At 30.6% G+C, this 23,622-nt stretch overlaps 2 protein-coding genes across 4 annotated transcripts in view; one reads left to right on the forward strand and one right to left on the reverse strand.

The window, feature by feature from the left end:
- Nucleotides 1–4,474, forward strand: part of LOC106474270 (golgin subfamily A member 5-like) — a gene marked incomplete at its 5' end in the record, with an annotated part of 20,720 nt that extends 16,246 nt beyond the window's left edge. The window contains 3 exons of the mRNA XM_013934959.2: nt 1,013–1,112; nt 3,206–3,269; nt 3,958–4,474. Of these exons, the coding sequence (XP_013790413.2) occupies nt 1,013–1,112; nt 3,206–3,269; nt 3,958–4,047 (254 nt within the window). The remainder of the gene's footprint in view (nt 1–1,012; nt 1,113–3,205; nt 3,270–3,957) is intronic.
- An 861-nt stretch (nt 4,475–5,335) lies between these two features.
- On the reverse strand, nt 5,336–18,579 carry LOC106474271 (pre-mRNA-processing factor 39-like). 3 transcript variants are annotated; one of them, XM_022402604.1, is made up of 5 exons: nt 18,051–18,579; nt 17,498–17,918; nt 14,462–14,542; nt 6,292–6,508; nt 5,336–5,681 (listed from the first exon to the last, which is right to left on the reverse strand). In XM_022402604.1, the coding sequence occupies exons 2-5, from the start codon at nt 17,659–17,661 to the stop codon at nt 5,622–5,624; spliced, it is 522 nt and encodes a 173-aa protein (XP_022258312.1). In that variant the 5' UTR covers nt 17,662–17,918; nt 18,051–18,579; the 3' UTR covers nt 5,336–5,621. The 3 variants fall into 3 exon arrangements, with proteins under 3 accessions (XP_022258312.1, XP_022258313.1, XP_013790414.2); XM_022402605.1 differs by having other exon boundaries at nt 17,498–17,679; nt 17,810–18,579; XM_013934960.2 differs by having other exon boundaries at nt 17,498–17,679; nt 18,051–18,578.
- Between the last annotated feature and the right edge of the window lie 5,043 nt (nt 18,580–23,622).

Below are 23,622 nucleotides of genomic sequence, written 5' to 3' on the forward strand. Positions count from 1 at the left end.
CAACATACCACGTGACACACAAAAATCAATGTTTATCTGTTGTTTCTAATGTTTACTTTTAAATCAACAACTTGAGTAATTTATAGTTCTAAAATTTGAATTATAATCTATAGTTTGATGCCAAACTTATTTACATAAATTCTTGAAATAATAGTTCAGTAATGTGAGTCAACAAACGAGATGACATGGCCTTTTACCTGTGACCCCTCTTGAAAGGGTTAATAAATCAAATGCAGTTAACCTTTTGGATCTTATAAGCAAACTTATCCAGCATAGTTCTGAATCAGAATGTTAACATTTTATTAGCTTAGAATGTTTTTTAATTAACAGAATACAACTGCTTTTCAATGATAACCATTAAAAATTCCCCTTTAGCATCCAACGTGTATTTTGAACATTTGTAAAGGTAAATTAAAATAAGTATTATCAAAGAAAAGTTTAAATTTAAGAGAAACTTTAATTACATAATTTATGATTTTATCTTTTGTAGTAGTATACTATAGGTAAAAAGCCTCATAAAAACAATTGTCTTTCCACACTTATGAACATTTTGTCATATGTACTAGATAGTTCTCAACATCTTGGTTTTTAGTTTTCTTAGTGCTTTTACTAGATTTTGTTTCATCACTTGAATATAATTGACTAGAGTATATTCATAGCACATTCCTTCTGAGAATAGACACCTAACTTAAATCAATACAGAGAACAATGTATTTTTTTATTTTGCACTTAATAAAAAACTATTGATGGAAGTATTTTTGTTTAGTCAGTTGTTAAGAGGGTAATTGGTTAACTTAAAATGTTTATTGAAGAAGTAAAATATTGTTCTACATATAACTGGAGTTTTAAGCCCCTGCCATCCTTTCTTGTAGTGCATAAATAATGAAGCATGTAGAAAATTTTTCTTATTCCCAGTCTTGTTTCTTAAGATTTTTCTGAAACTATCACATGAAGTTAGCTTTCTTTTCTGTGGTTGCAGTTTCAAACAGTATTTTTTCTCTGTTTAACGTAGGTTCAAAGTCTCGAGTGTCTGGGTTCTTTGCAGAAAATCCATATGATGGAACAGTAACACGCCGTGTGAAAAAAGCCTATGGAATAGTTGATTCTTTTAGGTGTGTTAAACTTGTCTTATGCCAATTTTATATAATTGTTTTATTCCAATTTTTTAAGTTTTAATGCAAGACTAAGTGCAGTATTGAAACATGGATACTTTTAGACCATACTTTTAGTTATAGTAGCATGTTAAGACAAGACTTCAAAATTCTTAGATCCAGTGCTTACTTCTCTTAAAACATTTATGACAAAGTTGTGGTGATCAGTTATCATTAATTGCCTAGAAATGAACATTGAATAATAAAAACACTAATTAATAATTAGACTTGGGTGATGATAACATAGGCCACTAATCATCGTAACGATATTTTAAAGTAGGTATGTTGCATTTAGAAAGTATATTGTATTTCCACATGTTAAAAATTATTGATATAAACATAAACTTGGATTATATATAAATATTACAAATGTCTTTTCTCTTTCAACAAAGGTAAAATTGAAAGATTATACTAACTTAGGTTACCATATGACGAGTTAACCCTTTCGCAACGGGCTTGGTATAAAATGAGTTCGTATATACATTTGCACACATTAAGCATTTATACTATAACTTTTAATGCCGTATGTGTATTTTCACAAAATTTTGTAAACTTTTAATAATGATTCAAAGTCTTTTGTACACACAAAAAAACAACAGATTTTTAATGAAGATTAATTCGTGAAAATTTCAAGTCTGTTTCGCTACTAATTCGAGTGCGAAGTGATTTTCCTGTCATGATTAAAAAACTATTCTTCATCCCAAAAATTATTTGTGTAATCTCAAAACCTCCTAAATACATTTCAATTGTTTGTTTTCAGTAAAACTTTATATTTTGTCTGTTATTTTCTCTACCCCAACTATACGGGCTCTGTCAATTTAACAGACCTCGTAACCACCATAATAAATTTGGAAATAAATATAAATTATGCTTTTTTCATTCTAGAATGACTACATATTATAACACAAAAACATAAATGTTTTGTCTAAGTAGCTTAAATCTCATAACATAACATACATTTATGTTTATTTATTATATTGACGTTACAATGATGTGGCTCATGTTACCGTATCAAATAACATAAAACTGACCTTTGGTCTGTACAAAGTCACATTTCAATTATTAAGTAATAAGTTCTTAAACTTATGTTTCTTAAAACTAAGAACAGTAAATAAAGAAGTAAAGGAAACAATTATCTCTTCTAGATATGATGTTTGTACTCGGTTGCTAAGCCTTTTAAATTTCGCACATAGAAAGAGAAATAATATTTTTTAGGTTTTATTTATATACAGTTGAATAACCAAAAAATCATAAATTACTATACTGATACCACTATAATTTATCAAGCTATATTTTGGTCTAAAAAAATATGAAATTTCAAGCAGAATAAATACACAACCTATCTCCTCAAAACCTTGTTTTGAAAGAACAATATGGCATCCTAACACCTGAAAATTGCTGAGAAAACCACTAAGGGGACATTCTGAGCTTTCGATTGGTTATTCACATCATTTACACAAGTGTATATAAGGGACAATTTCAAAAAATGGAAAGAGGTGAGTGGGGCCACTGTGTTTGATTCATTACAGGAGTGATATCTCACCAAATAGAAAAAGATAGAAGGTGCTTGTTAATATCAGTTTGAAACTCTAGACTTTGTATTTTGACATCACAAACATCTAATTTGATCTTGTGCTGCATTCAACATACCACGTAAAAATTGATGTTTTTGTTTTTTTTATATATACTTTTAAATTAAGAAATTGAATAATGTACAATACTAAACTTATTGGCATAAATTCATAAAATTTTGAATGCACATCAACAAGGACTCTAAAACCCCATAAATCTTATAAACTTTGATTACCTTCAAAGGTAGTTTTTTTATGATTATAAACGTATTTTAAGTAATTGCTAAAAAACGGTGTATAAAAATATTGTCTTAGTAGTTTGTTTGTCATCTTGTAGTTTCATGGTAAATCACAAATTAAATTTCCATATATGGATACAATGGATAGAAATGAGATTAAAACAATCTTTTTTCCATCAGTTTATGGCTTTATTGTCTTATGATGAACAATATCACCACACATTTTTGTTTTTATTATTTTCAGTATTCGACTGGGTGTATTTCTGAGACGCTATCCTATGGCACGAGTTTTTATGATATTTTATATGGTAAGTTTCTGATATCACACTACTTTGGGTCCACAAACCCTATACTTTATCATTCCTTGCTGCACACCTGGAGTTTAAGAGGAAATTAATATTAGCATGTAGATCTTCAGTTGTAATTTTTTTTTTTGTTTCCATCCCATCCTCACATTATCAGCACTGTGCATACACTTCAACTACACAAAAATTTGATATTGTTATGGTGTGAACATCTTTTACAAGCTGGCAAAACATTATAATGAATTGTACTTGTCATAAGATGTTAGGCCTGTTATATTTTTTAACACTACATTCTAAATCTAGTGCCTTAGGGATTTTCAAGAATTAGTAGTGTGTATGATAATAGTATTTCAACCACTCTATATTCATTGCAGGTGGTGGGTTTCCTTCCCTCAATCCAGAGCTCTTCTGGATGGCTGGAATGAACAAGTATAATTGATTACAATTATGCTTCTCCAGCTTGTAAAACTTGTTCACACCATAACAATTGTTGTTATAACGACTGGCCTATATAATTTGATTTTTTTTTCAGAGAAACTTAGATTTTTAAAAATTGTAAACTGCAATTTTTTTTCACAAGTTAAGAATGTTTTTGTAAACATTGTGCTTCGTAGTTTTCATAGTATTAAAGATCTTGTGCTTATGTTCATTTTTTTTTATCATTGAATATAATATCTCTACCTTTATACAGGTCTTGCTTCATTTCTGGGTGATGGTAGTTCTGTGTACTTACCAACCAGAAATCCACAGCCCAAACTATCATCCAAACAACACACTATGATCATCCAGGCAACCGGCAACTCTTGCAATGTTGTGAAGCATGTACATAAGTTCTACTATGGTTATAGGAAGGATGTTAAAAAATTTTGTACAAGATAATTATAATTTATCAACTGTGTGGCTACCTTGGCCTTGCCCACCATTCACAGCCAATGTAGGTGTAACCACAGACCTTTTACAATATTAGCTGTGAGACTTTCCTGTTTGTAAAGAGTAGTAAAGTTTATTTTACTTGTATGGCTCTTCACGATAAATTGAGCATTGAGTTAGTTCTTTTCTTTAGCTCTTGGAGTGGTGAAAAGCCAGTGTACTTTTTCATATTGTATATTTTTTTCACAAGTCTAGACCTGCTTCTCTAAATAACATTCTTTTATCATTAAGTGAAGGAACAACTGTTGACAGAAGAATAAAACCCATTCCCAGGTTTTTATATTTTCAAATAATGTATTTATGATCTAAATCTACATATATTGCTTGGGATTATTTAGATTAAAAGAGCTGGTGCTACACCCTTCAAATATAAGTTGTATTTATGATAATTAGGAAGTTTCATATTTATAAACAAAATATTACCCAGGTGTTATGAGAAAAATGTATTTATATGATATGCAATTTTTAGAAAAGTTACTAAAACTATCAGAGCTAGCAAACACCAATATCAGAAGAAAGATTAATCTTATTGTCAATTTTCAATACACTTGAGCATTTGTCACTTATATCGCAAGATTCTGAATACAGAAGGTGATTATAACTGGGCTCAGCAAAGTAATTTCATTTGAACTGCATATGGCATAACCAGCTCCAGGCTACTGTCATTAAATGTATATAGAGCCTGTAGCTTTAACTCATTGATTGATTACCAATGCCAGAAGCAGATGGCCAGCTGACCCACATGTTGATTAGAAATACTATTACCAAGTGGTTGTTTCCTGGAGGGAATAATACTATAGAAATAATGGATCTTTGTCCACATTCTTCTTAATTTTTTCACGATCAACACAAATGTTACATATTGTTGGTATTTAACCCATAACTTTGTCTGTGACATAGATACACTAGTTTAATTGAGCATCTTTTTAACTTTTGGAAAACATTATGTATGTAATTGACATAAGTTATGGCTAATTTTAATGAAGAATAATGTTTTTAGTACCTTCGAAACGTTAAGGTCAACACCTGATTATATTAGTTATTTTTCTGCTAAACCATTCTCAATAACAAGTTCCTGAATCAGAGAAGAAAAATTATGTATATCTTTAGAACAGTAATTTAAGAAAATATGCCAGACAGACAATGAAAATTTTTATTACATAAATTTTTCCTCTGGATGTTCTATACAATTACCAATGCACTTAGTAAACACTCAACATAAAACACCAGCTACACAGATTTTAGAAAAGGCTCACACTTCTCATTGGCCAGCTTTGCCTTAAATGAACCAATACTGTTCAAACAGATTCTTTAACATGTACCAATCAGTGCCATCAAATTTCTCAGGAAAAACAAACAAAAATCACTAAAATAAAATATAAATGCAACTTTTTATCTAAGTGGTTAGTTCAGACATGAATAAGCTCAGTGAGGATAGTAAGATGGATGGTATCCTGTCCATGGCTGTTGGTAGTTATATGGATTCTAGAAAAAAGTATAAGAAATGGATAAATGACTTTTCTAAAGCATAGTAAACTTAGTTATATTTATGTAGGTATTAAAAAATAATGTGGAATTTTCTCTCTTGGGTGTAATCAACTAGAACTGAAATAACTTAGTGACAAGTGGCAGATCTAAGAATAGTTTATATCTCATATGGTTTGATAAGAAAATAAAAATACTGTATTTATACAGTGGCCCTATTATAATACAACTTTAAAGAAAAAAAGTGGAAGTGTTGATTTTATAGAAGTCAATATTCATGAAATTGTATAAGCATTATATGAAAAATAATCAACATACAAGCTAGAGGATGGAACAATTTGTCCATTACTTTAAACAACAGCAGTCTTTATTCTCCATTCATTCAAACTTGGGAATTGCAGTTACAAATAATTGACAGATGTATACAATATGCATGTTATTCTAGAATGAAATGTTCTACAGATAAATTACAGACCAACATGAATAGTTACAACTTATGAAAATATTTTACATAATTTTGACTAGGTTCATGCTAAGTTTCTTTAAATGTCAGGGAATTTCATTTAAAAGTTTCAAATGTACTACACATAAGTTGATGTACTGGCCATACCTGAGGGTAAGCTCCTGGCCAAGCCTGATGGTAGCCATAAGCTGCTGATGGATCAGGAGCCATTGGTGCAGGAGCAGGTTGAACTGGCTGAGTAGGTACAGGAGCTGGGACAGGAATTGGAGCTGGTGCAGGAGGGTTCACTGGAGCAGGTGGTGTGGATACTGGTACTGAGCCATTGATTTCAGATTTGGCCTTTTTCTCCACAGAACTTTCATCACTAGGAAAAACCGTTAAAAGGTTGGGCAATTAGCTTTAACTCTTGTTACTACACAAGTGTGCTTGATGTCATGCCAATATTCCTGATGGGATTTAAATTTTTATCACCTAGTATGTAGGTTCAAAATGATGCAATATTCTGAGAATTAAATAAACAAGGAAGTGCCTTATCACACTCAAGAAATTAATACAAAAGAGCCTTTTGACAATTTACAGATTACATCACACTTGTGCATGGGAGTTAAACAATTTCTTTTGCTTAACCAAAATTTCTAACTGTTCCAAGTTATGAAAATAGTAATTCTTGCTGAAATAAGCTTCCTCACATACCAATTTTTAGATATATAAAGGGGGAATAACCAAAGAAATTATTTATAGAGCTAACACTTGAAACTGATAATGTACTGTTCAATTTTGCCAATTAATTTCAAAGGTTTGACTACACCTAGATAGTCATCTCCAGAAGTGGAGACAAACAATTCAAGCTTAAAAACTATACAACAGAGCTAATCTGAATTAAAAACAAAAAAAAAAAAGACTGTTTAGTATAATTGTTTTTAACAAGATGAGATATATCGGAATTAAATTCTATGCTGGAAGGAAGACTAAATTTCTGTTCGTATGTAATTTAGGGTATTTCTGAATAATTAAAGAGCAGCTCTTAATCTTAACCCATACCTGTTTCCAAAAATACACGTCATTAAAATGTAGTCAAGAATTGTTAATATACCACAAGCTGGATAACTTTCTCAGATTAACAGCATTTTCCAAAGCATTAACATCATTTTGAAACTATTAAACCATAGTAAACTCTTCGGTAAAAGTATTCATCTACAGAAATAAGTAATAAACAATGCTAGAATGGTGAACACTAGAAATCTAAAGAGGGTATTAGTTTGTGAAAGTCCACACACTTTACAGAAACCAATGATATTAGTTACCATTAAGGGATCTATAGCATGTCAATAGTTGTTAAACCATTTTAATTTTGATAGGTAATTTGTTCAAGTTATCTATTTATGATTAAGGTTTAAACTAGCATAGAAAATGTTTCCACCAATTATCAGTCAGCACTTATGAAAACAAATACTGCCTGATTACAGACTAAGTGGTTTACATACTTTTAGCAGCTGAGTTTTGTACTTCTAAATTGTTTTCAAAGAAATACATGCAAAAGCTGCTATTTTTTCATTGCCTGAAAACTATTCAAAGAACTACTTAACTTCACAAAGTATTTTATCTTTAAACTTGATATTGTAAAGTTAAATTAAAATCAAGGGATAAAGCTTTAATAGTTTTATGATTAGAAACATTTAAAGACTGTTTCATTGTTTTCTCCAAGCAGATATGCTCTTTGACATTTTCAAAAAATAAGTTAAGTGATACCACAACAATGAAATGAAGTAGGTTATTATAAAAGCATAATTAGTTCTAAGATAAGTAATAAATTCAGGTAATCTTTCTTCTCCATGATAGCATCAATCTATTAAACTACTACAAAAAAACAGAAGGACAATGATTTTATAGTTACATTCTTCTTCATTCAAATGGATAATAAAGTTAACATTACATTATATATTTTAAGACCTAGGTAATATACATAGATAGTAGATTAATATCTGTTCCAATCAGTGTTTATTCATAGATCTGAAGCAAGTCTTCTTAACTCTACACATTTGTGAAATCTGTTCCTCTGGACAGTGGCCTATTAAGTCCTAACATTCATGCTGTGCAAAAAAGTGATGATTACATAGTGAAGTTCATTTCCATTATTTTTTTATATCCATTTATAGACCAGTTGTCACCAAATAATTAAATCTAAACAAAGTGCCAGTACTTTTTTTTTCTTTGTCCAGTCGCTCTTGCAAAACGTGTACATTCTTGTAATAGGATATATAAAATATTCACAGGATTTTGAAATACAATATAAATGTTTGCCTCTTACTTTTTTTTACTTTAACCTGTGTACCTGCCAACTTTGAAAAGTCCGAAAAAGTAAAACTGGGAAATTTAACATTCAAAACTTACAATGTAGCAAATAATTGTGTAATAACAAATTTTAAAGAAAAGTAAAGAACTACCACTGGGATTATTACTAAATCAGTGTTAATATTGCCAAAATACATGTTTAAACCTCAAATAAAATTAGTGATGAACTATCTTTTCAACTGTAAAATGTATATATCAAGCAGAATTTGCAAGTCTAAGCAGATTTCTGAATTTGTTAAGCTCAATAACAGCCTTGAAGAGAGTAATATTATTCACATGTTAAATCCACAATGAATTTATCTAGCCATAATTTTTAAAAAAAACGACCAAATAAGTGTTCTACAGAAAGGTTTAACCTTTGCAGTAACACCTAAATTTGCCCCAGCAAAATATATTTTGGCTGTATAGCTCATCAAGACATGAAAACACATAGCCAGGTGGGATACTCTGATAGTGATTGGAGATGTGCAGCATATTGAAAGAAAGCTACAAATGTTAGAGGTGAAGTGAAGGTTTATAGGACTCCTTGTACAAATTCTGGACTAGAGAAGTGTGAAAGGCCCCTGCACAGAAGTCCCTCATGATGGATGGGGTCCAGAGACCCAGTCTAGCTTAGATCAAATTGGTCATGATAGTTCTTGAGAAAAGAACATATACTAGCCCAAAGATGTGAAATGAAAATATTCAGTGACCTTCCAATGCTTAACTTCTGGAGTAAAAGTTAGTTTTTTGTCAAAGAGAAGTCGTAAGAACTTTGTATCAGTTACCATGGAAATTTATGCATCTCCCAGATAAAGCATGGAATCAGAGTGCAAACCCTGCCAGCAGCAAAAATGCAAGCAAATAGTTTTAGTTGAGGTAAATTTGAAACTGTTTACACTGGTGCAATCACACAAGTATTTGTCACCAGTTTGGAGCCAAAGCTCAATATATCTCATATTTGATGACTGACAGAAAATTTGAATGTCATTAACACAGAGGCTATTTGCAACTGTAGGAGGAAGTTGTTCAGAGATAGCATTGATTTTAGTACCAAAAAAGTGTGACACAAGACAAAGCAGTAAGGCACCAAGCAACCCTTATTAATCTCCTCTAAAATGCCAAATCTTTATGGTGTCATAAGTCTTCTCAGGATGAAAAAGGCAGAAACAAGATGCTCCTTCTTGAGGAAAGATTCCTTGATTAATGTTTAAAGTTGAATCAGTCAATTACTAATCTGCAGAAAACACATTGAATGTGAAAGAGGAAGTTGTTTGATTCAAGGAACCAAACAAGATATGCATTAACCATTCTCTCCAAAACATTACAGAAACAGTTAATCAAAGCAACAAGTCTATAATTAGAAGACATCTTGAGATCCTTACCAAGCTTAGAAAAATGAATGTCAATATCCCAACCCCATACATTTGGAATATCTTCCTCCAACAAAATGGTTTAATACAACCAGAAAAAGACTGAGATAGGCAAGAGAGAGATGTCTCAGCATCTTGTAACGGATGTCATCTGGTCCAACTGATGTATTGCCGCTCCAATTCAGAGTAATTTTAAGTTCCACCAGACTAAATACTTCATTATACTTATATGTCCAACAAGAAAATGGCATTTTTTCCACCTGTGTCTTTGATGTTCAAGAAGTCAAGAAAAGATGTGGATGTGCTGTAATGATAGAAAAAAAAAGCACTCTCTAAGGGTGTTAGAATACCCTATAAATCGGCAGTCTCTTGGCCATTGGGTTACAAGATAGGATGGAAGATATATTTTCCATTAACCTTTACAAATTTGTCCCAAACAACCTGTGAAATGATGGTGAAAGAGATGCTGGATATGAATGTAATACAAAATTCCTTCTGCCTTTGACTTGCTGGGCATAGAAACAGCCTTCTCCTGCTTCCACAATGGCACACAAGTTGGGTGGCATTAACCATGGCCAATCTCCCTCAGAAAGATGGTAAAATGAGCACTACTTCAGGAATCATTATCCACCTCGTAAGAAAAAAAGGAAAACAAATGGATAGAGCTATGGCAATAACAGTCTGACTTAGAGCATGAAAATAAGTAGATGTTCCAGTATTTAAAAGAGTAAGGTTTTAATCTGAGAACCTTTGCTCCAAAGATCAACCCCTCTCATTAATATCTTCACCCCAGAGTGGAATGTGCCAATTAATCTTCCAAGATAAAAAATGGAAATGGCAACTGTGCAATAACATTATAAAGGTCCTCCTGATCAAAATCCTGTCCCAGTGCCAATACAACCAATGGAGATATGGATGGCAACAGCTTCCAGTGAGGTATTGAAGGTAAACCAGCAATGCCACTCCTCAACGAACCCATTCGTCTCACAACCTGTTTCTTTTGTACAATGAAAACTGCCAAATGGTGACAGTATGATCAGTTTTCAGGAAAGCCTTTTGTAAGAAGGTAAGAATCAATCAAGGCCTAAATGTGAAAATTAAGAGCGAAACCCCCAAAAGTACCACTAAAACAGTATGGCCATTTTCAGCTAGAATTTTTTTGAAGATCTAGGTAGAAAACATTTATTTTTGTAGTTGTATTAGGTCTACTGACCTCCGTTGATCCTGTCCTGAATCAAAGGTTGTGAACTAATAATTTTCCTACACCTCTGGGCCAATGTGATTGGACTCGATCACTCGCTCTTGTTAGTGGTGGGGATAGAAGATGGGTGTAGACTTTGATTTGTCTATGTAGGGAAGAAGACCCTTAACATGGATAGAGAAATACTGGGTAGGATGGAGAGAGATGTCTGCACTCCCACTGTGGCAGTAGAACATAATGTAACAGAGTAAGTCTGTGATGGAAGAGGTGCTAGAATCTTCCTAGCCTCTTGATAATGTTATTCAAGTTTTTAATTCACATTTATAATCTACAGTAGAAGCTGGGAGAAGTTATGGTAGTTTGATATAGTGTTCTTTTCTACTTCTACACCTGTATACCTCAAGTTAGATGCGACTTTTTTTAAAAAATAATGTTACCACTGTTTATGACGGTGAGAGAATTGACCTGTTTCACTCTCATTAACATGCTCAATAAGAAAATTCTACTTATTGTTGAAAAAGATACCATGCAAAAATTAAAAACCCTATATTGTAGATTAAAATACCTACACATGTATACATATCTAAACTTCAACTCACATAAACCTGAATTGTACACATCAGCAGTAGTATGCACATTACTAAGTAGAGCCAATTTTCTTCCTAATAAAGAACATTAAAAATAAAACCGACAATAAATCTTTGAAAACCGTTATTCCTTATATCAGAGTATTTCAGAAAGAATTAAAAGAGCTTAGTATAAAACTGTACTCACACCATTCAGAGTACCAAAATGAATTTAATCCACCTAGAACCACTTGATTATTTACTATACTGGAGTTGTTTATAAGATTATCCAACTGTATACTATTAATAGCCAAACAAATCACCAATTGGAAGACAGATTTTTAGAAAATAAGATAAACTGCAAAAAAATGTATTGAACCGAAATCGATTGGAACACTTGCATTTCCAATCACACTATAAACCGAAAGACACACAAGAGCACAAATCAAGGGTTACAGCCAACATGCTTTTAAATTTCTTGATTTATGGCATACTTATAACTATGAAATTAAACTCAATCATGATGATGGCCTTATTCACATTCCTAGTTTATCTTACAGTTTTTCAAACAACCATGACTTGCTATTTTCTACAGCTTGCTGTTTCCCATTAATAGAAAAAAAAATTCTTTCAAAACACTGGAGAGAGTTTAAAAAAACTAGAGTTGTTTTTTTTAATCAATTATATTAGTTAATAAATACCTTGCTAATAATAGTAAAACTGAAGTGCAATAAGAAGAGTAACATGTATGAGTCTCAAAGTATACCAAATAAATCTGTGGGTAGGCCTACTAACTTACACTGTAACTTAACCATGTGAGCTAATTTAATTAATCAGTTTCTAAAGAATATGTTAATACCTATAAACAGAGCAGTAAAGAACAGACTAGAACTCCTTATTTATCTAATCCCTGTTCTGCTCTTTCAGTATGTTTATAGGTCACCTGGAAATTCTCTGGTACTTCCTGTGTGTCCTTACAACACATAAAAACATCTGTATTCAAAACTGCTCCTTCTGATGCCATGCTACAAAAGCATCCTATTTTGTTTTAAAGCACGGGGTAAATGCAAATAACCCACATTTACAATTGAAAAATAATGGCAAAAAAAGTATGTTAGTCATCATCTACCATATTTAGTTATCTGCCACAATTGAAAAAGAAAATATATAGGAATGACCAACATGATACTAAAAGGCTCTGAAGTCAAAAATAATAAAACATCAATTGCAGTTGAAATGGTACAAATTGAAAAGGTAAATATATAAGCTACAAAACTATTTGAAAATAATTTTTAAAAAAATCATCAGTTCAAAAAAAAGATGATTTTTAATAGAAAAAATTAATCATATAAAACAACAACAAAAAAGCATTTTCAACTTCAGAACTGGGGTAGCAAAGAAAATATTACATGGGATAAAATAAATTCTTTACTTACATGTTCTAAACATTTTAAATCTCTTTCTTGCATAATACCAAGCAGTGAATTAGGCCCATATAGCTTCAGTGCCATATTATGGTTAAAAATGAAATTCAAGGTTGATTGATTAATTAAGTACAAATTTCATATGGTACAAAATATGATTCTTCAACTTTTTTTTTGTTTTTAAAATTTTAATATATTTCTGGTTTCTTTAAAAGACCAAAAATCCACAAAGTGCATTACACAACCGAATGCAGTTCACAAAAATTGGTAAGTTTTTATACAATTTGTTATTGACACAGCCAATATAAACATATTTTAAGAGAGTCCACCAACACTTTGCTGATGACATTATTTAAGGAACACGGGGAGTCTTTCCTTAAAGATGTTAAGTAACCATACATGTTACCACTGACAGAATTTTGCATTTACTTATCTTAAATTGTTTGTGTGTGTATATATAAAATTAAGCATTGGGTATATCCCATCTATGAGGCAAAATCCAAATGCATATGAAAAACTGGTTAGCACATCGTGGAACTTCAAATAAGGGTGCAGAGTTGAGTGCTTATACCCACAACGTCTCAACTCCTACTGCCTTTCACTGTCTGCAGCCAGTAGAGGGAAGGCAGTTACCCTTAAAATTTCTTTTATTATTAAAATTAGAAAAAATAATAATAAGACCACCCTAAAAATATTTCTATTAAAAGTTCCTAAAGTAGAAAAATAACAATAAAACCACCCTAAAAATATTTCTATTAAAAGTTCCTCCCAATTTCCACCCTTAAAATTTCTAATAGTTCCTAAAGTAGAAAAATAACAATAAAACCACCCTAAAAATTCTACAACAGATTACTCCAAACCTCCACTCTTTCCTAAAAAGATGACAAAAGTATTCAATAAAATATAAAAGATCTTATAATGAACTACATACTCTACCTCAACTTACTTTGTAGTTCATATTCCTTTTGTAAAATTATTCAAGTATAGCATGGGATGGCCGAGATCAGCCCAGTTACTTGAAGTTAGTCTTTCCAGTCCCTGCTATACTGAATAAATTTTAATTTTAGTATTAACTAATTAGTAATAACTATTTAATTAATTAATAATATATATGAAAAACTTTTAATAAATAAATGAATAATTTTTTAGTAAAGAAAATTCCTTTTTGTCACTATAGGTAGTTACCTACCTCTAATTAGTTAATACTAAGATTAAAATTTATTCAGTATAGCAGGGACTGGAAAGACTAAAATTTCCATTTTAGCTTGGAAATATCTATAGTACAAATTTGTAATGCAAGCCTTGTTCAATAATATATCAGTAACAATATGGTTTTAATGATTTACTTCATTTCAGTGGGAATTTTTCTTTGATTCAGTGATATTTTGTTTGTTGTGAGAAGAATGAATTTTTGTAACCTACTTTGTTTCAGCAGGCCTTTTTCTGCTGGCAGCAATGTGAGTCTTCAACAGCTTTCCATACTCTTCAAATGCTTCCTGAGTTCTGCAAGATTCAATATTTGTACTGAATGTAATGGTACAAAACCCTTTCATCTTATTTCATATATAGTTATTATTAAATGAGAAATTATCAATTAAATTTCAAAAATATACATACAAAAACAATGAAATCTGTCACTAGGATAATTCTGTGATGCACAACATCTGCCCTAAGGGCCAAATACAGCTTAACTGCTTTAATTCAGCCCATAAAGATTTTATTTCTATAAAAGAAAAAAAGATGGCAACCATAATAGAAATGTTTTATTATTTGTTAATGAACTACAGACTGTTGATGGGTTTTGTTTCTTCATGTGTGAACATGCCCTCTTGTGCTAAAAATCACCACTGATTCTGTGCAACAGACTTCTTTCATTTGTAGGTGCTTTATAATTATTGAGTAAAAACAGATACAATTTTTAATCAAGTTATTTAGGTCTTTGGAAAAGTTTTTACAAGCCACTTTCAATAATAGGCCTAACTCACAAATAAAAACTAAAAATCTGCATAATAATAAAAGTATTAAATTTCCCCACACAGGATTTGGCTTTTGTCTACATAATACATCTCAGAACTGGCCCCCTCCAAACAAAACTGTACACCAATGGTTTGATATGCCAACATAAGATACATCCCATCTGAATAACACATTTCACTTTCTGAATCTATGGCCAAAGCTGTTGTTTGCTGTAAGACAAAGATTTTTTTGGGAGGGGGGGGGGGGTAATTTTCCCACGTACATAGCATTGACTGAACCATGAATTTTAGTGTTAAGCTCACATAGCATTGACTGAACCATGAATTTTAGTGTTATAAGCTCTTGTTTTACTGATAATCATAAATAAGCACTTACAGATCATATGTCTAGAAAAAAAAGTTACAAAACTGATGTTTTATATCTTGGTTTTTTTTATAATAAAGTTTAGGTAGCTTTAGAAATTATTGAATGTGGTATTGAATCAAAACAATAGAGTTAAGAATAACTCACAATACTGTGATGCTTAATCTAGCTGATGATAGTGTGGTGCATAACCACTTAGCTGACAGTAGTGTTTGCTTACAGACATGAAAAACAAAATAAAAACCACACAAAAAGATATTCAGAAAACATTTGAAGAAATAAAACACAAGATACAACGTTAATAAAAACTAGGAAAACTTAAATTTCACACAACATTTTTGGCCTAAACCTTTCTTCAGGCGAATTTTGTTAATGCCAAATAAACAGGGCACATTCGATTATCACTTGGAACGGTACTATAGAACATGCCAAATGTGTCTCTATAGATAAGGTAACACTACTGATGAATCAACTGTTGTGAAACAATGATGTCAGTGAAAGAGAAGCAGAAGACACAAATATGATAAAAAATTGATTAGTGAGGGACAAGTGTGGAAAAGGTTGTTGGAAGCCAAAAGTAGAATTATATAAACCAAGTAGAGAAATTGTACCTATAGTATAAATTAGACATTGCTTTTAACTTTCATGCAAATAACTCTGTTGGTGTAGATCTCAGAACAAGTCTGAGATGTGATAAGTCATGTTTGCCATCTGAAAAGTGTATCTTGAGACTGGTATGTCAAAATTATATGTCGTATGTGTCCAAAACATTTGCCACTGATTTTGCAGCCAGCCTCGCCAATGTACAGCAAGTTACAAAGGTCATAAACATAACAGATTCTAATAAACAAGTAAATGTATATTTAATGTACAACAATATCTGGGACAGTAAAGTTTGATTATCAATGTGTTGACAAGTTACAAAACCTGTGCAATGCAGGGAGTGAAGATCCAGGAGAATTGTTGAGATGAGCATGAATAGTAAAATTAGCACAAAAATGGTATCCTGAAAGCACTGATTGCATCTAAAAGCAACAATAAGTTGTTCAGTAAAAATACCCTTAGTTGTTAGTATTAATTTGTAGAATGTGAATGATTATTTTAGTGACTTGACGGGACACAACTGGGTGAGCTTATGGCATGTTTTTTGTAACAATGTTTCAAGAGTATTCTCATGCAAAGAGACGTAAAATGGTATCAGTAGAATGTATAATGGTATAAATAGATGTTATATCACCCATAAAGATCACAACAGAAGAATTTGTGGGGATATTAAAAATTGTCAATTATCTGAAGAGCATGTGTGGGGTGTCTAATGTAAGAAAGAAAGTTTTGTGGCACAGTTGTATGCAAAAATGATGGGTCTTTCTAGACCCTCAGGTTTATGAATTGTGGGAAGTAGATAAAAGATGGACAGTCTAAAATGGGATTGAATAAGATTTTCCTTCAGTTGAGAGTTTTGTTTTGTGGATAAGTCTGCTTATGACCTCAGTTATTTGAGTTTGTATCTTACAGAGAGGATCATCACCAGTGACAGGTTTGTAAAATGATGTGTAGGACAAGTGTCTTTCAGCTTCAGCCATGTAAAGCTCAGAGCTGCCTCCTTTGTCAGATCTTGATTTTAAGTTAGAAATGGCTTGATGTTCCTCCTTAAATAGGTTATCAGATGGTGATAATTCTATGTTTGCAACAATTTGAAATGTAATGAACTGCAGGACATTTCCCCAATGCCAACTGGAATCCAGCACATACATCATGTTGCATATAACCGCTGAACAGATATTAGTGTGATGGTAATCATTTAGCTGAGAGCAGAGTGATACTTAAGAACTTGACTGAAAATAAGATCATTTTGCCATTTAAGCTGAGCTTTAGTCTAATTATGTTTCTTCTGGCTATTCCATTATAGTTGTTTACCATGTATTCGTTTACTATTAATGATAAAGTATTGAAAAAATCATTTCAGTAATAACAAAAAATTTGCAAAGAATAGAAGTATGTGACTGGATACAGAAATAATATCATTAACCAAAAAATGTAAGAATTTATCTTATTTCAAATTATATAGTAGTTAGGCATCTTAGTGCTAACAATCCCAAAGACTAGTAGGAAATCTACCTGTTACTATCACTCCCAAAATCTTCCAGAAACTCCAGTTTTCTCTGGCAGAATGTCAGCTTTTGCTCCAATGTCAGCTGGCTATTCAGAGCCTTATCAAAAGCCTGGATTACCCCATCTTCATCAAGCGGAGACTGCTGATACCCTACATCAACCAGCTGCATGTGGAGTTGGGGGTTAGACTGTAAAAACACAGCAAGTAACAAATTGATTAGTTAAGTCAACAAAAAGTCTTCCAGTTACGAAGGAGAAATATTCTCTGAAAAATTGGAGACTGAATTGCCAGCAATACTCATATATAAGAAGATTTACCTCAGCTAAAACAATGGTGGTTCAAACCTCTTTTGTAAAACCACCCCACTTCCTTGTTGTAATAAGCTAAAGGATGGGTTCGCCTTGATCATCTGTGTGTCTGTAAGGGCTAGAAAAATTCATGATTGTTACTCAAATTATCACAGCCTTGGAATTACCAACTTACTCTTAAGAACTTTTCAAGAATTGCCCGGATCTTTGAAATAGCAACTAAAAACTGAAAACATGTTTTTACACTTACCCCATCTTTCTCAACAGCTTCATTTAACACTTCTGTAGCCTTGCTATAGTCTTCCTTTACCTGCAATTAAATTATATTAGCTTATATAATCAGCTACTTGACACATCTAACTAACTCACAGAAATCAAATATCAGGCAGTCCTTAATGAGAGAGATTTAAAAGGTAAATATATGCAAATATACAAAATATACAAAAAAATATACAATTTATAAAAAACAGGGAATATGAAAAGGAATATGTTTGTCAACTGAGTTCTAAGCAAGCTTACAAAATTAGTTATAAAACTTCTGTAATACTTCGACTATTTTTTGTTAAAATTCTGAAGTTAACCTACATATAATTGTTTCTCAATCAACACACTGATACTTCTTATGTGATACATGACAAATATTTTAGCAGTATATTTTCATCCTTTTTTGTAGTATCTCACATTCACTTTAAAATTGACTTAACTCTCTCACTATGATGTCAGTCAAGATCGACCAGCCTCGTAACCATTTTGTATTCATTACAGTTTCCACACTATAACATTTAATACATTAAGTGCATCATCACAAAATTTGACAGACTTTTAGTAAAAGTTACAAGTCTTTTGTATATAAAAAAATCAGGTTTTTAATGAAGTATTGTTGCTAAAGATTTGTCAGTGAATATATAGTATTGTTTTTACTAGTCTGAGTGCAATTCAAAGTTACAATTAAAAATACTTTTCTTCATCTCAAAAATCTCAAATTTCACTTGCACAATCACTTAACACCTCCTAAATAAATTTCATTTTTTGTTTCAGTAAAACTATCTTATCTGTTATTTTCTCTACCATAACTTTATACTAGGTTGTTCAAATGACTGACCTTGCAACCACACACACAAAGGATTGAAATAAATCTAACTTACCATATTTTTCTTTTTCTGGAATGATTTCAAATTGTAAAATGAAACTACATTTGTTTATCCTAAATAGCTTTAAACTTGTAACACTGTACACCCATTTATATTTAATTTTTATCATTTTATTGCCTTCTGAACCATGTCTGACTACTAATCATGCTATTATAAGTTGTAAACAGTTGCCAAACTTGCAGCTCATGTTACGCTATCAAATTACATTATGCATGAGCTACTTTCAAGGGTACCTCATGAAAAGTGTTTTGGCTTTCTAACTATGCGACAAGACCCATCAAAAACTCATAAGTTCATATATGTATGTTTCTGGTGGTAATAAAGCTTGAAATGAAAGCAAAATTGACAATTCTCTATACAGAAAACAATGTAATATAATACGTCATTTGACAGAGTAAAACCTTGGATTTCTATTGGTTATAAATAATAGTTATAGTATTGAATGTCAGAGAGAACTATTGGCAATTTCTGTTAGAGAGGATGTGTCAGGTAGGTGTGGTAAGAGGAGTCCGATGGCTCTATAACCAAGATTGAAGACTATAAAAATTATGCTTTACCTGATCATTGACAACATTATAATGAGTAATTTAAGTTACATTTTGTATTTCTTGGAGGAGTGGTAAATAAAATAAAGAGGGGATGCCTAGAAGAAAATGTCAATTCTTTATACAAGGAGAAATTCAGGTTTTTTTTTTTTAAATATTGCCTTCTAAAATTAAGAAATTAAAACTTATATACTATTAAAATGTAGATTATTAGCCATGTTTTTATGTTATACTTATTGGTATACCATGAAAAGAAAGTAGTTTAATTTGTATCTGATGATGACAAAACCTTGTCGAAATGTTGTACATTTGCTGTTATGTTAAATTTATATTAAAGTTTTTCTTCATTACCCATTCAAGCCATCGCCAACCGTTAGTAGTTTAATTAAATTTTGAATGCTACTCATGAAAACCTTGTAACATGTTCAGAAAGAAAAAAAACAACCTGTGGAGAGAGGGTTAACCAGTTGTATTGTTTTATCACATTCCAAAAATAAAATAAAATATACTGGATAAATTAATTTCAAATTCAGACTGATCTTCTACAGATTATGTAGCTTCTGTAAAATATTTTTTATACGTGATATTTGTACAGATTTGAAGCTTTGAAATTTTGAAAATTTCATTTTGATGTTTTTTTAAGAAATGCCAATTAATTTTTATGTCTTCCTAAAACTCTGCAAGACTATTTTTTTTATAAAGTTTCTATTTTATAGAACTGTAAGTTTCATCGTTGTTTGATTAGAAAAACACTATACACAGTTTCATTGTGATTATGATCACTAGCATACAATGAAAACTTTTTCAAATTGTTAATCAGAAAGTTTCCTCTGATATATGAAATAAAGTTCCAAACCCATTTTATACTGAATTATATATATATCTGTGTGTGTGTGTGTGTGTGTGTGTGTGTGTGTATATACACTTATAAACTGTCAAAGATTTATTCAAGTATGACACAGGAAAGCTAAGACAGGCCTAGCTACTTGAAGTTGGTCTTTCAAGTCCCGGCATATTGAATAAAAAACTGGTTTTATAACTAAGTTAATTATTCAAGGTTACCCTTGATAAACTAACAACCTCTAAGTAAGGAGTTTTCCATAATTAAAAGTTTATTTTAAAAATAGTAAAAAATATTCTGAGTTGTGTATCTCTATATATCCATTATTTTTTAGTTTATTTATGAATAAGAAAACATTATCCATAAAAGAGTTATTACTACTGCATACCGTTAAAAATCTTTTCAGTTGTGATATAATAATCTATTTTAACAATACATTAGGAATAACACTATGTGGAGCAGGTAAACCAAGAATGGGAAAATTAAATTTCCTTCTTTTATCAAAAATGGTCAACTGAATTCTGCCTTCTACAAAATAAATGTCTATGTCTAGATAATTAGTGTAAGAATCATGGCTATCCCTTTTTCTATAGTCAGTTCCTTAGGATATATTATATTTGGTGCTAATTTTCATTTATTTATTGAAATCAAATCATCAATATATCGAAATGTATAGTTAAATGAATTGGGATCTAAACTTTTTTTTAAAAATAAATATTCATAGAACATATATATTTGAAGATAAATTATCACACATAGGAATACTCACCGTTTGTTTATAAATCTGTTGATTTAAAGTTGTATAACTATTATAAATGCAGAAGTACAGTATATTTTTTGCATTGGATCTTAGTAAATGTATATTTTGTAATACCCACCTCTGCATCATAAAGTTATCAAATAGGTTATTAAATACTCTAACAAGGTCTTATAAATCTATTGTGGTATACAATATGGTAAAATCTTAAATGGTGACAGAACTGGCTGTTTTTAAAAAATTAGATTATTTAGATATTCTGTACTTGGAATGTTATTTTTATAATAAAAAACTTTTTGATAAGACTGTTTTTATATTTTTAAATAAAATACAATGGAAACAGATTTGGTAACAGTATTTAAAGAACTAGTAATAAATCTAAATTTTACAGGATTCATATGCAGATTAGGGATAGCATATAAAAATTGTAGTTTGTGTATATATTCCATTTTTAACAGCTTTCTTTCTATTAGTAATAATAGTCTCTTTCTTTAAAGCAGCTTTTGCAAAAGTACTTAAGATTTTGATTTCATTAATTAAAATTTGGGAATATAATTTTTAAATATATAGCCAAAATTACATCCCGGTTTATCAATAGGTTAACAATAAATTTATCTTGAACTTTATTTTGTTTTTAAAGACATTAAAGGACAAGTCTATTTTATATCTAGATAAATTTAAGGTTCTTAACCCTCTCGCCCTGTGTACCATTCACTGCGTATGACACAAGGTTTTGGTGTCTTACATTCAAAATTTTATTAAACAATAGCATAACGTGAGCTGCACATTTCCCGAGTGATTTACAACTTATAATGGTGCAGATAGTAGTTAGACACAGTTGAAAGGAAAATAAAACAATACAATTTAATTATAAATAGATGTATACTATTACGAACTTGGATCTACTTGGGATAAACAAATGTAGTTTCATGTTACAATATGAAGCCATTTTAGAAAGAAAAAAGGTAATTTAGGTTTATTTCAATTATTGTTTTGGAGGTTACGAGGTATATTGAATTGACCAATCCCGTTTTGACATAGGGTGGAGAAAATAACTGATAAGCCATAGTTTTACTGAAAGAAAACGTTTTAAATGCATTTAGGAGGTTTTAGGGATTACACAAAGGATATTTGAGAAGAGGAAAAGTATTTTTAGCTTTAACATGAAAATTGCTTTGTACATGGACTATTCAAAACAAATATTCAATATGTTAATGGATGAATTGTTAATTTATTTTATTAAAAATACTTCACTAAAAAATATGATTTTTTGTATGTGAAAGACATATATGAACTGAAAGACTGATAAATTTTGCAAAGATATACATACTATATCGAAAATTAGAAGTATTAAATCTATAAAGACTAATCGAGTAAAAAGAGGTCACATAGTCGGTCAAATTGACCGAGCCCGTGTTGAGAGAGTTAATTAAGTTTTATTGCATTTAATAATATTTAGTTTCCCCTGAAAAGAAACACAGTGGGAAATATGTTTTCTTTTTTACTTATTTCAATAACAGTTATCTCTCATTTTCTAGATTTTTTTAAGATGTCAGATCTGTCTTTTTTAAAATTCAAAATTTAGTACCAATTTATTAAAATTAATTTCAATTCATTATCTTCTGTTACTTCTAAATTACCTGTTACTATATGATTATAAAAAGTGTCCTTAAATTTATTTTTACTACAAATACAAGGTAAATTATCTATTTCTAAAGGATTAAATTCTTCAACTGAATTTTTTATAATTAAAAAGAAGAGGCCCAAATAGGTTTGTTATATTTAAAACTGACTGTAGGTTGAAATTATTTTAAAGGAAAAATATTTTCTTGAACACTTTTATAAATAAGGTATGGTAAAGATAAATCATTTTCAAATTTCATGCGAAATCTTTATAATTTCCAGATAAGTATAAAATTTTTTGTATAAAAAGCTCTATTTTATTTATTATGTTAACTAGTGTATTTCTGTATGTAGCCAACTTCGTAACATCAATAATAAATTAGGAAAAAAATGTTGTTCTTTTGATTAACTACAAATTATAACACAAACTTTTAGTCTAAATAGCTTAAATCTAATAACGTCATACATTTATATATATTTATTATATCCACCTTCCAGCCATGCCTGGTTAACAATACAGAAGTTACATTGACACAGTGCACATGTACTCATATTACCATATCCAATAATATGTAACTGACCTTTAGTCATTACAAAGTGACCTGTCTTTGGCTGTGTTTTAGTGGACTAGTATTTAGTAAAATACAGTCACATTTCAACTATTATAGATTATATATGTATATACATTATTTCTATTTACAAATAGGCTCTTAATCTTATTTTTCTTAAAACACAGAACAGTAAATAAAGTAAAGCAAACAATTATCTCTCTTAATTATGACCTTTGTACTCGTTTGCTGTTTGTTATAGATTGCTAAGCCTTATGAAATTTCCCACATGGAGGATGCAAAAAGAAATTTTTTTTAGGTATAATATATATATATATATATATATATATATATATA

This window comes from Limulus polyphemus, unplaced genomic scaffold, assembly GCF_000517525.1.
Source record: "Limulus polyphemus unplaced genomic scaffold, Limulus_polyphemus-2.1.2 Scaffold7010, whole genome shotgun sequence".
NCBI classification, from domain to species: domain Eukaryota; kingdom Metazoa; phylum Arthropoda; class Merostomata; order Xiphosura; family Limulidae; genus Limulus; species Limulus polyphemus.

What these genes read in the sequence shown, in the direction of transcription:
- LOC106474271 (XM_022402604.1), bottom strand. Translation starts at nt 17,661, where the DNA reads ATGCAGCTGGTTGATGTAGGGTATCAGCAGTCTCCGCTTGATGAAGAT. An exon ending in TTTGGGAGTGATAGTAACAG is followed by an intron (nt 14,543 to 17,497) that starts GTAGATTTCCTA and finishes TGAATCTTGCAG; the next exon opens with AACTCAGGAAGCATTTGAAG. An exon ending in GGCCAGGAGCTTACCCTCAG is followed by an intron (nt 5,682 to 6,291) that starts GTATGGCCAGTA and finishes ACTTTTTTCTAG; the next exon opens with AATCCATATAACTACCAACA.